We start from the raw sequence: 12623 nt of genomic DNA, 5'->3' as shown, positions 1-12623 counted from the left end.
TGTTTGCTCAGTGCTGCAGTGGGGGAGGGGAGTGTTGTCTTTTTCATGGATTTTGTTGGTCTTTTTGTATAACTTAAGTCCAAATATTTTCTTTCAGATGGTCACATTTTTGCCCCACACATTTAACTGGTATTTTTAAATGCCAATTGATTTTTTTATTGATTTATTCATAAATTTTTCTGTCTGTGGTATCAGATTTGCCATGTGGAGACAAATCTTGCAGAGAGAACCACTGTCCAGACTACAACTGTACTGTTGTGTTTCTGGTCTTTGTAATTGTGATTGTGATTAGTGTTTCTACAATGTGCTCTGGTGTTGCTGGGAAGATGACAAAGAATATGCTCCACCCCTCTGCTCACGTGGTACAGTCCCAGCTCAACTTCTCTCCCTCACTCTGTCTCGCCTATATATAGGGTGAGCAAGAGGAAGGCTAGTTCCACTTGCGTTCTTGTTCATGGCCTACGTCTGAAGCTCACGCAGGTTTACATTTAAACTTTTTATCCCCGCCTATTTCTTGTTATACGTATTATTTTTTTTTTTTTACCTTTGTCACTACTGTATCCAATGAGAATATTGTTTGTTTCGTTATTTGTCTTTGTCTGTGTCTTATGTACGGTGTCATGAAGAGCTAGCATAAACGCCGCGTTGCGATCTTGGTACCAGTAATTGTGGATTGTCATCTTGGTTTCTTTTTCAACCAAAATTAGCTTTTTTTTTTTTCTGGGTGTTGTTTTCTTAACATAAAGATTTAAATTATTTAAAATTGTTTTTACTTAAAACGTTATGCACTGTTGGTACGCTACTCTACGAATTGGACAGTGAATTACTGGTTAAGCTGAATGTTCTTTGAAAACGCAATGTTTTTTAATTTTTTTTAAAGAGTTGGATTTGTGTTAGCCTTAATTATATGCATTAGCCTGTTTTGGTACACATGCATTTGTGTGTATTTGATTTGCGTCACAATGTTACTTTCAAATGTATTGCGCTTCTGAAGTGGCAACTAAAATTGTTTCTTGCCCTCTGATTAGGGGTAGTGCAGTTGTTCGCAACACCAGGCAGTGTTGTTGCTGCACAACACCCTGAAGCACATGGTCGAGTCCTAGCTGTTCACCCCTCCCTCTCGTCTTTCTCTGACTCAGTATTGCTCTTCTGCTCCCTCGCTCCTGTCTACATGGTGTCTGCTCTTTGGACCGAGACGCTGTTTCCTACCTTGCTCGCATTCTTTCGCTTGTCAACAAATGTTTGACGGGTTGGCAACTCCTTGGGCAGCCCTACCAAAAATGTTGGCCTTGTTAACTTTGCATTACTATCTTTTTTTTTTTTTTTGTTTGTTTGTTTGTTTCTTTTTGTTTGTTTCTTTTTTTGCACGAAATGTATACATTGACCCACAGAACCTTTTTTCAGCGCTTTTCAGAGAGGTTGTGAAACTAATTGTGATTCACAACAGTCAGAAACTTGTGGCTTGAAGCCCAAGACTATTAAGACTGTTCAGTGTTAACATCTGGCGACTAATTCAGAGCTGAAATTGGGTGCGTTGTACATAGATTGGGTTTGTCGGTAACCTAGTCTGTAATGATATTAAGCAGTTGAACTGGAACAACTACAGGTAGCTGTCCCACTTTTTGTGCTGGTTACGTTTTACATCTGGTTTGGAAGAACGCTAACGCCCAAAGCTACACGCTTAGCTATGTAGTCTTGAGATTTTTGGTTATAAATTGAATAGTCAGCCAGATGTTTGGGGTGTTTTTTAGAGATCTATGTATTAGAGACACACCCTAGCCCACCTATAGGGTGCATCAATATATGGAAGTCTGGAGAAATGTTTTTCCCCACTGTCTATCTCTGGGGTGCTAGATTTCACCACAGAAATCTGGTGGGAGGCTCATGTTGTGGCTTTCATCTGTAGTCTCTTTTTCAGTTTGAGTCAGTTTCACAATTAAGAGAAATTTGCTCACTACTTCTGCTTTGATTTGGCTGAGAAACAAGATGGGGCTCAAAGAAGTGTGTGGCAATGGAACACATCTGGCCTTCACTGGGATATTCCCTTTATTTTGCTTATGGAAATACTTTAGTCTCCACCTGTGGACCTGAGTGTAGAATTCTCAATGGATGCTTTCACATCCTGTTTGGCTGGAATCAATCCTATTTTGCTGGGATCAATATGACCAGTGAAACCTTTTTTTTTTACTGAGAATAAGCACCCAGTGGCTGGCTACATGTCTGGACCATGGACTTTCAGCCTTCAAAGAATTTCCAAGCACAGATGTGACCATTGTACACACCTTTAGCCAAAACAAAATGTGCTTAAGATATTTAAGTTAGTACCTGGCTGCAGCTGCAAAATCTCATTCAAGAGGGAATTTTAATCTTTTTAATTAAGAGTCCCAGGATTAAAAAACAAACTTTGTGCTTTGCGTCAAGTTTGTCTTCATTATTGCTCCCACCTTTGATATCTGGTAAAACCTTTCGGAAGTAAAGGATGTTGAATTTTTAGTTCTCCGCAACTTTACCACCACCATGAGATTTTCGCAACATGGAATTCTATTTTGATTACTCGTGATCTTGCTACAGAGTCTAAACTAGCCAACTACATGGAATCACATGCATGAAAAGTAGGATTTGGAATTCATTAAGTTAAGTAGCGGTACCGTCGACCCCCGATTCACAGGTTCTCATTTGGAACCTAACTAACAGCAAGTTGCGGATTATCGAATGTTCTAGTTAAAATGAAAATCAAATTAAAAAAAGTTAACGTTATTCCTATTTTTTCCACTAACAAATTGCATAAATTTTAAAACGCATTATTGTATTAAAGTGACAATGTCTAGATAAATTCACTAAGCTACCATAGGGGGTGCATCCAAAATTCGCAGATTTTAGGAACTTGCCTTAGAACGTAAGGCAAGTTCTGGGGGAACACTATCTATTATTGGATCAATTCGACAATAAAAATAAGTATCAAGTTTAAAAAAATTTCTTTTTTTTACAGATTATACCTGAAGATTTTGCTTGAAAATAAGTGGTTATACAACGCAGTTAGTAAAATAAAAATTTTCAATTTTATAAATTTTATTTTACAATATTAGTTTGTCTTATGTCTTTCATTTAGTTTCATTTCGATTTTATTGTAAATTCTGGAACTGCCAAAAAGTTATAACCTTAAGTATGAATACCAACACAGCATGACGGTCATGTTGTTAAGCTGGTTTAGTTTCACGGACCAAGCCATAATTAGATTTTCACAATATATGGGAGACTGTGATCACTGGCACATTTTTTTGGGGGCCTTTCTCAGGTGATTTGTAAATTAGATTAAATTAGTGTTATTCAGTATTTGGTCTTGAATACATTTACTCCTGAATGTAACATTTTACAGATTGTATTGGAACAACAGAACACGCAGGCTGGACATTTTGACATTTTGAAGTACATCTGCCAATTTGAAGCACATACTATATAGTTTGACTTGTAGTACTGGATCTTTCCTTGTCATTTTCAGTAACTAGAATAAGACGGACATTTGGGTTGCAAGTGTCCCTCACTACATTATCTGTACCATATATGTAATTGAAATGAGCAAGTTTGAAGACCTGGTAATCATAAACCAAAACCTGATGGAACTTTACAATTTATGCTAAAGGGGTTATAGGACATTTACATGAATTTTCCAGGACATGTGGAATACTCAGCAGGAAATCAGAGTTTTGCAAATATATATGTGTAGCCACATGAAACCACTGGCGATGTTTAAGTCTGGAGTAAGGATAGAACATGCATAGAAGCCTTGCATCTAAACCGCAGGCTTACTTGTGTCGACAGTCCTGCAGGCTCTGGCGAATTTAGACCAGAGTTTGAGATCTGCTTCAGAAGAGCCTTTGGTGGGGGGGCAAGCAAGAGGTAAGTCTCATGCTTGCGAGACCGAATGCTACACTTTTTCAATGTATGAACATTTGTAAAAAAAAGTTTCTAACTACCAAAATTATCGTTTAGGTTTCCAGGTAGTGGACTTGTAAGACTGTTGTTGTCATGCTCCCTCTAATGTTGAGATGAAGCTGAGCAGCTCCACAGTTTGTGTCCTTGATAAAAGTGGTACGGTCCATGAGTTGCTGTAATTTTCCACTCTTCATGCAGCAGTGGAGGAAGGGAATGATTTCAACCTTTTATCATGTGCAGATTGACTGAATGTTCTTCACTTTTTATAGTGTGTAATATTGATAATTATACATTTTTCTGAAGCTTGCACTGGACCAGAGTAAGCAGGTTTCTAGTGGCAACAGGTCCAGTGCTTTTGTGCGACGTGGATTTGTACTGAGACTGAGTAAAAATCCACTTTTCTACTATGAAACCAGCATAAATATGATGGGCTTGTTTTGACTGTTCACTCATGTCCTCAAAATTTTAGTATACCTGTCAGTGTGGCTCTGTTCTTTTATCTGTCAAGCTACACCTATGGTACTGCAGGAGCAGCTTGTTGCAGTGATTTGCTCTGCTGCCATTAAGTCACTAGATCAGGGGGGAGTAACTTTTTGCCTTTAAGGTGGTGATCGCATCTTTGCCAGGCAATGTTGATTTACAGTACCTTGGCTTAACCACGTGCATAGATTTGCTTTTGGATTTTTATTATTGAATTTCTCAAATGCAAATAGTTAAAAATGCAAATATTGGGACTAATAACATAGGTTACATTTGTCCTTCTGCCTCTTGTGTTGAGACAAGTGGCACACAGCAAAACACCCCTCTTTGTGAAAATGGTAGGGTCTGTGCCTAGCTGTAATTTTCCACTCATTGTGCAGACGTTGGGGGATGGGATTGATTTCATGCTGTTAGCATGTGGTTTTTGACTATTTTGCGCAATCTTTTATAAATCTCTACATGAATAAATTTCGTCCTCTTGAATGTATATCGTAACTGATTTACATATAACTTAAGCTTATTTGTCTGGTATGCTGCACCTGTTTAACAGTGTTATAGGTTGTTGTGTTGATCTTACTACAACATGGTTTGGTGTTAATGTTGACACTAACACATCATCCTACACCCAAGGAGCATGTGGGTTTGGTTGCTTGTCTAGTCCTTTTGCACTTCTGGTTCTCAGTCGTGTGTGTGTGTGTGTGGGTGTTTATGAGCATGAGCTCTTCAGGGTTGATATGTTCGCTCACTCGTGCGTACTGCTTGCGTAGCAACTCATTGGGGCAAACTACAGTGAGAATTTGCAGTCGTAGTTTTTGTTGGTTTTCTTGATTGATTTTCAAGTGGAGATTTTAATTTACCGACTTTTTTCCTTCCCATGAGAGATATATATTTGTTTACAATGATCGTCCTAAACATTGTGCTAATAACATGGTTTAGTAATTATCACAGATGATAAAAGTAATCACCTGGAAATGAAATGGTCATGCTCCCTCTTGTTGTGACATAGCTGCACAGCAGAGAGCACCCCTCTGCATTGGGAAAAGTGGTACGATCTGTGCCTGGCTGTAATTTTCCATTGTGTACAGAAGTGGGGGGATGGGACTGCGTTCTGCTTTTCACAATCATGTCATTGATTACTGATTTACAATTTTCGTTTAGAGACATTTTGTTTCTTTTGAATGTTTGTCTGAAGGGTCAGAGTTTCAGAGCAGAGACCTCATTTGGGCAGTTTCTTTCTGGTACGATGTGATGGCGCCTTAACTGCATCGTCACAACGTGACATGGTGTTCATGGTCACACCAGAACACAATCGTCTCCACCTAGTGACATGGTGTGGTGTTTGGTTTTCATCTACTACTGATTCTCTCACGTGTGCGCGCAAGTTAAGAGCGCTCCAGTTACAACACTTTTACACCCTACAATGTTCTTTAATTTCTTTTTTGTTTGCTTTTCAATGTTGCGAGTAGGACCTCACCTTCGGCTGGTTTGTCAAAAATAGGTCCTGGCATCCACATCAAGGTAATCTTGATGTACTGTTCCATAGTAACACACACATGGGGATAAATAGGCAGCTCCATAGTAGCAGACACCTCTTTTCACTGAAGTGTTAATAACCTAAATATAAACTTGGGGGGGCCTTTTCTGTTAAGCTCCCTCTTGTGTCAAGGCAGAGCAGAACACTGCTTGGATTGCTCTCTGTCGTGAAAGTGGTATGATCCGTGCCTAGCTGTAACTTTCCACTCTCTTTGTGCCGCATTAGGAGGAGGGGATCCGTTTCAGTGGTTCTCCTTGTGGGGTTTTTTTTTTTTTTTTTTTTTTTTTTAATATGAAGATTAACACATTTCAGGCATTTGAACTTTTTGATTTTTTTATTTAAGAACATAGTGCATGCATTTGTGAGGGATTTCCCTAACAGTGAAAACAGTTGTTTACCACTGTATTACCACTGCACTATGTGCTCCACCCTGTAACATGGTATTTGCTTGTTCATGCCCAACCCTCAGTTAATTTTCTTTGTGTGCGTGTTATATTTCATGGATCTGAGGAACTAAAGCACACACCACTACTTTTTTTTTTTTTTTTTTTTTTCCTCTGGGACTTTTCGAGGGTTTTATTAAGGTCCTTGCCAAACACCTTGTATTATAAACGGTTACGTCTTGCTATTCGGCACCATAATGAACTTGAAACACAGGTTATTTACTTTAGTAATTGGGCTGGGGGTGCATTTTTGTGACCTTTCTTGGACACTGTGCTCTTGGTTTGTCCTGCTCCCCCTTGTGTTACTGCAGAGTGTTGCAGTTGAACAACCCTCTGATGCAAAATGGTACAGCCTATGTGTGGCTGTAATTTTCCACTCTCTCTGAATGGTGGTGGGGGAGGGGAGCCGTTTCACTTTGATGGACCTGAACATTTTATATTATCGTTTATTTTATATATTTCTTAAACTTCTAGTATAAAGCTTGCTATCGCAATTTTTAATTAGCGGCATTCTTTATCTGATGTACTCTACATGTGTTGTAACAAATTTCTACAGGTGGTGTTAATGAAGTCTCCTGAACACCTCCTGCTCCACCCAGGAACATAGTGCTGGTCACTTGTTTGGTTCCCTCTGTGTGTGTGTGTGTGTGTGTGTGTGTGTGTGTGTGTGTGTGTGTGTGAGAGTGAGATTAGCTATTCGGGTCCAAAAGAAGTTTGCTCACTACCTTGCGAATGCACGAGCCATAAAGCTAGTTGTAACCACAGAGTGAAAGACATTTTTGATTTGTATTTTGAATTGTTTGTACGGCCCTTGTGAAATTGCTAGAACTTGTATTTTAAGGAGAGGAAACATGCGTAGTACATTGTTTACCAATCCAAATTGTCCATAGATACATTATGGGCTACGTTTCCAGCTACACAGTAGCTATACTGTGTTTTTGTGATCAACCTTCTGTTGAAGCAGAGCACCCTGTCCTTTGTAAAAGTGGTACGATCCATGGCCTGCTGTCAAGTTCCACTCGGTGCAGTGACGGGGGAGGGGATGGATTTCACCTTTTTTTTTTTTTTTTTTTTTTTTTTTTTTTTTTTTTTGTAGATTAAAATGTATTTTACAGATACAATAAATACCTGTTAATTGCGCCACAACTTTCCACGTGTGGTCTACTGCTTTTTTTTTTTTTTTTACTGTTATTGTACATGGTCCAGTCATTTGTGAGTTGTGTTGTCTTATATTCGCAGTTCAACCAGGTTGATGTTTCCACAGGGTCTGGAATTTGCAAGGAGCTTTTAATACACATCATGCAGGAGCATGTTGCTAGATCTGCTCCACCTCCGTTTCTCACTCGCGTCTCAATAAAAGTACTTCACGGTCAGGAGAAATAACTTTCGTGCTCCCATTACTTCCATCTGATCATGGCAATCTATTGCATGAGAAGTAAAATGTGATTGTTCAAATGCTGGGGTACAAATTTTTTTTTCCCAGTGTTTGAATGCTCATACGTCATCTTTCTTATTTTACAGGTTGCATTTACATGCTTTTTGCTTTCCGTAAGAAGAGCAGGCTGTAAATTACATGCGTGCTCCGAGTTTAAGTTGTCACTAATCACCCCTCTCAATTGACAATGGTACAGTCTTAGTGTAGCTGGACCAGTCTGTGGTTGCTGCATGCAGTGGGGGATGGGCTCTAGATTGTAATACTTTTTATGCTTTAAATTCGATTAAATATTAATTGTAAAGGAGAAATTTCTCAAATTTAGGGGTTGTGTTGATATCAAGACTGTAACACCTTGGAAACACCTTGATTTCTTTACGAGGGGAAACAAATGAGTCCAAACTACATAAGCTATGAACAAACACCCCACCCTTCACCACTACCTCTTATTCCTAATTACGGCCGTGATGGTTCAGTGGTTTGAGCTCTGGGATTCTAATCATAAAGTAGCGAAGCTGACACTGTTGGGCCCTTGAGCGAGGCACTTAACCCCATCTGCTGCAAGAGCGCTGTATCATGGCTGACTCTTAGCTCTGATTTTGGCTTCCTGACAATTTCTCTTTGGGATGATTCTATTTTCTATTTATTAACTACAAATCTTGCTCAAGATATTAGGACAGTCTTTCAGCCACATAGCTAGTCTCTCTTGTACCACGTACTTTTGCTGTTTAACGCCATTTTCGGTCTTTTGTATACCGTGTATGTGGAAGAACGACAAAGCTTGCATTGATTGCATTCAAAGTAAAACATTCTAGCACTTTTGTAATTGCTAGCAAGAAAGTATGTGCATCACAAGTGTCTGAATCAATTGGCATGAGCTAATTTTATTTCCCGCTGCTGAATTCGGTCAAATCTACCTGCCTCTTTGTATAGGTGCCTGGCTCGAAGAGAAAAAGGTATGAAGAGCCAACAGCATGCACAACATTTGTTATGAAGATCATGCTACCAGCTTAGCAGCCTTTTTGTTTCATCCTCCAGACTAATGCTGGATCTCAGATCGAGGAAATACAGGGTGGAAGAAAGAATCTAGTTCAAACTAACCCTTGTATTTTCTCTTGTGCCTTGCTTCCCTTTTTAAGTGCCTTCTGTGTGTCAGAACAAATGGGAGAATTGGGGAATATGCTGGCTTTTTATGCAATTTAGGTTTGTTGTGCTGATTAAGGAAAATATTTGCAATTATTTGGTTCTCACACGTTGTGCGCATTGGATTACCGAGCAACCTTCCGTGCGGTAGCTGATTTTCCTCTGGTTGTAGTATCGTTCAGATGTCCCTAGGTGCAAATGTGTGTTTGCTTACATACAGTACAAAATGGCATGACAATTATTTGTTCTTAAGGCTTTGCATCCAAGAGATCACTTCTGCGCATTTATTAATTAATTTCGTTTTTTTTTTCTTTTATTTATTTTTCTTGCTTGTCTGATTCCAACCTTGTTGCTCACAGCAGCAGTCATAGAACTACGTTTTCAGACCTGTTGTCATGGTCACCGGTTATTCCGTCTTGTAGGTGGAATATGAACAGTTTGACAGGAAGCATGAGGCGCTGTGCATGTGGCTGAGAAGGAGATGTTGCTATATTTAGGGAGCAGACCATGCGCAGTAGCAGAACTGCAGCAGTGCAGCAGCAGCAATGCAACAGCTAGTTTGGGCGTTCCAGGCTATCGAACCGTTCGAGATTATGACCGGGTCGGGGGGGACTTGTGATTTCGCCTGCGTTTGGGGGTAAGCAGCACAAGCAGAATTTTAAAACGGCCAACACGGGAACAAAAGTGGCATGATTTCCAGACACAAGGGTATTGTAATACATTGAATTTATGCAAAAACAGGATCTCAAAAAGAACATTGTGGAGATTCTGCAGTTCTGGTCGACATATGATCATGCTATAAAAATCTCTTAATTATCGATTGTGTCAATCTGTGTAACGATATATAACTTTGACTGGGGTAAAATTGTAAACAATAGTCTGCATTTAAAAAGTTTAAAGATATTTAGCACTATATGTAATAACGAGTCACAAACACATCCTGGTTTAAGTATACATTTAAAGCATTTTTGGTCAAACGAAGCAATAGTGTCAATTTATATGGTCATTCTTTTGTTTCACAGTACTTCTGTGGGTGTATTGTTTGTGTTTTAGAATAACTTTTGCGTAAAAAAAAAACCCCCAAAAAAAACAAAAATGGTTGGCAAAATAGTGTTGCAAAACAAATGAGACCACCCACTATAAAAAAACAGTGAAAGAAAGGCGGAATCTTGGGCCTGAGCAGCCACTCACTCTGCAGGTGTGGTGGTGACCCCTTTTTTTTTTTTTTTTAAAAATGCACCCCCTCTCATTTTAAACCTTTTTATTTCCAGCCAGTAGTGTTATGGAACCAAAATGATTGATGGAATATGTAGCCAATGAGTGCAGGATTCTAACGATATATGGGAGGATTTTATTCCCCACGTGGGCAAGTTCTTAGTTTTATTATTCTACAGAAACTCTTGGTGGTCAAAGAAAGGAGCATGTGCACTGTGACAGACCTGGCAGGAAGTGGATGTAGCTCTCAGTTCTGCACAAACAGCTGCTAGATTCAGGTGGCTCTCAAACAGGGGGCGGAAGAAATTGATCAGATACATTTTTGTAGGCATTTCATTTTTCATAAAATTTGTTTGCACTAGGTTGCACCCAATGCTCTTTATGTAGCTTTGTGGTGTTGTAGCTCTGTTGTTTAGTGTAGCACCAGGGTTCTGGAGGAATGTTGTCTCGTTTTTACTGTGTGCCAAAGTGTATAGTAGAAATGACAAAAGCCTCTTGACTTGAAATTTAAAATATGTGAGACATGTGACTTTTAAACCAGTACTTGTCTGGATTGCTCCAGGACTGATTTCATCTATTTATATATATAAATTTATTTCATGTACCTAATCATTTAGTGCAATATTAACTTTGAATGATTAACAGTAAAGCCCAAAGAGATTTAAATTGTGTATGTAGCCCACTTTTCTCAGGAACTTTTAACATTTAAATGTAGGTAGGTCATTTTTAGCTGCGAGTCCCAAACGCGGTGATAAAGGCTAACGGGTTAAATGTTTTAATGTTCGCTAGCTGTAGGGTCACTCAACGTACAAACATTATTTATAGTGGACGGAGTTAGAAACGCATTATTGCTGAGTCTAAACTCCGTATGTGACTCTGCGCTTGGGTCTGAAGTGCTGGGGGATTAGAAACTCGTCAGCAGTTCCCCATCATGGCACCTCATTAAAAGAAAATAATGCAGTTATTGGTACGCAATTGTACCCAAAGGTCAGCTTTGCTAATTGTTTTTGTGGTTTCTTTGTCCATAGGGTCCTGTAAAATTGTGTGGGCGAATCCCCTCATGAACAGGGAGGTACAGAGGAACACAGTGATCAGGTAAGAAACTATTTAAAAATTGTTTTTTTTTTTTTTTCCCCTTTTCGCTCCCTCTTCTGAGCTTTATGCTCCTTTTGTTATGTTTAATTTAAACAAATGTAGTTTCTACACCGAGATTAAGAAAAATCGGTGAGTCTTGCAACCCTGTTTCAGTTTACTTTGTGGATTTGGATCACCTTGTGCTATGCGATTGAGACGGACAAATTAAAACGCGATCAGAATCAAAACTTGAAACTTGATAAAAGATGAGAGCATTACCTAATCAGCCACTGTTGTCGCTAGCAGACTCTGTATCCTGTTGTCCTCATTGGTTGTGCCTCTGACCAGTGAGGTTGAAGGGGGAGGAGACACAGTGCTGGGTTTTCACCCCTCCTGTTTTTTCCTAACAGAAGCATTTTGCTCTGTCTCAGTAGAGGAAGTGTACTAGGTATTCTAAATTGACTGAGAAAGTGGATTAGTTTGTTTAGGACTTAACTAAATTTAACTGCTGTCTTCAGACTCGTTTAAATTCTCTGGAGGTTTGCTCAAGATGGCAGTGTAAGCAGACTTGCTTATGTGTAGAAATCTATGTAGATTTTTTTTTTTTTCCTTTTTAGTTTCTTGGGTTGTACTGCATTTTAAGGACTTCATTGTGTCCTTTTAGTGAAGACCCGCTTATCAGTGGTATTGAGACAAAGGCAGCTATAGATTTATTGTGTTAAAGGACGCAAGTGGCGTCCTTGACGGTCATGTTGGGTACAGAGTGCCACCTAGTGTTCATCAAGATAATTGTCTTGGTCAAATAAAGTAGACGTAGCTGCTTCAGGTTTTATCCGTTTATTTAAGAATTATTGAACATGCTTCACTATTTAATGACGTTGATCAACTGACCTGAACTAATTGTTGAACTGTGGCTTTAGTTTAACCAGGTGAAAAGATGGAAGTTGCTGTTCCTGAAGAGCCTCAGAAGAAGATTTTCCGCGCTCGAAAAACCATGAAGATGAGCGACCGTCAGCAGCTGGAAGTGCTTCACAACACGTTGGTGACTGCGAACCCCAACTCTTCTTCACAGCCCCAGACACCGCTGGTGAACGGAACACATGGTGAGGATGGACTTAAGGGAAAGGAGAAGGACAAGGAGAGTGGGACAAAATCTCCTGTCTTGCCCTTGTCGCGTTCTTCCCCAATACCATCGCTCTCACGGTCGCCCTCTCCGTCAGTCAGAGATGCTCAAAACTCTTCGCCTTCATTGAAGAAATGCTCAGAAAAAAGCAAAGGTGAAGACAAAAAGGGAGAACAAGACCGGAAGGATGACAAGAAGGCAGAAGAAGTGAAAGCTGACAAGTTAGAAGTGAGTCATGCAAAGAAC

The 12623-nt window shown here is 39.5% G+C and overlaps 1 protein-coding gene across 8 annotated transcripts in view; it reads left to right on the top strand.

The window, feature by feature from the left end:
• The window catches only part of LOC124377897 (activating transcription factor 7 interacting protein), a 43926-nt gene that overhangs the window by 17131 nt on the left and 14172 nt on the right, over positions 1-12623 (top strand). For 6 of the 8 annotated variants that reach the window (XM_046837270.1, XM_046837269.1, XM_046837266.1 and 3 more), the window contains 2 exons: positions 11209-11275; positions 12175-12605. In XM_046837270.1, coding sequence (XP_046693226.1) covers positions 12192-12605 — 414 coding nt within the window. In that variant the 5' untranslated portion in view covers positions 11209-11275; positions 12175-12191. Of the gene's footprint in view, positions 1-333; positions 481-11208; positions 11276-11675; positions 11813-12174; positions 12606-12623 lie in introns of those variants that run through there. The other 2 variants (XM_046837265.1, XM_046837267.1) reach the window with 2 other exon arrangements.

The sequence above is a fragment of the Silurus meridionalis genome, chromosome 24 (genome assembly GCF_014805685.1).
Source record: "Silurus meridionalis isolate SWU-2019-XX chromosome 24, ASM1480568v1, whole genome shotgun sequence".
In the NCBI taxonomy this organism is placed as follows: domain Eukaryota; kingdom Metazoa; phylum Chordata; class Actinopteri; order Siluriformes; family Siluridae; genus Silurus; species Silurus meridionalis.
This window is presented reverse-complemented; position numbering and strand designations above follow the sequence as displayed.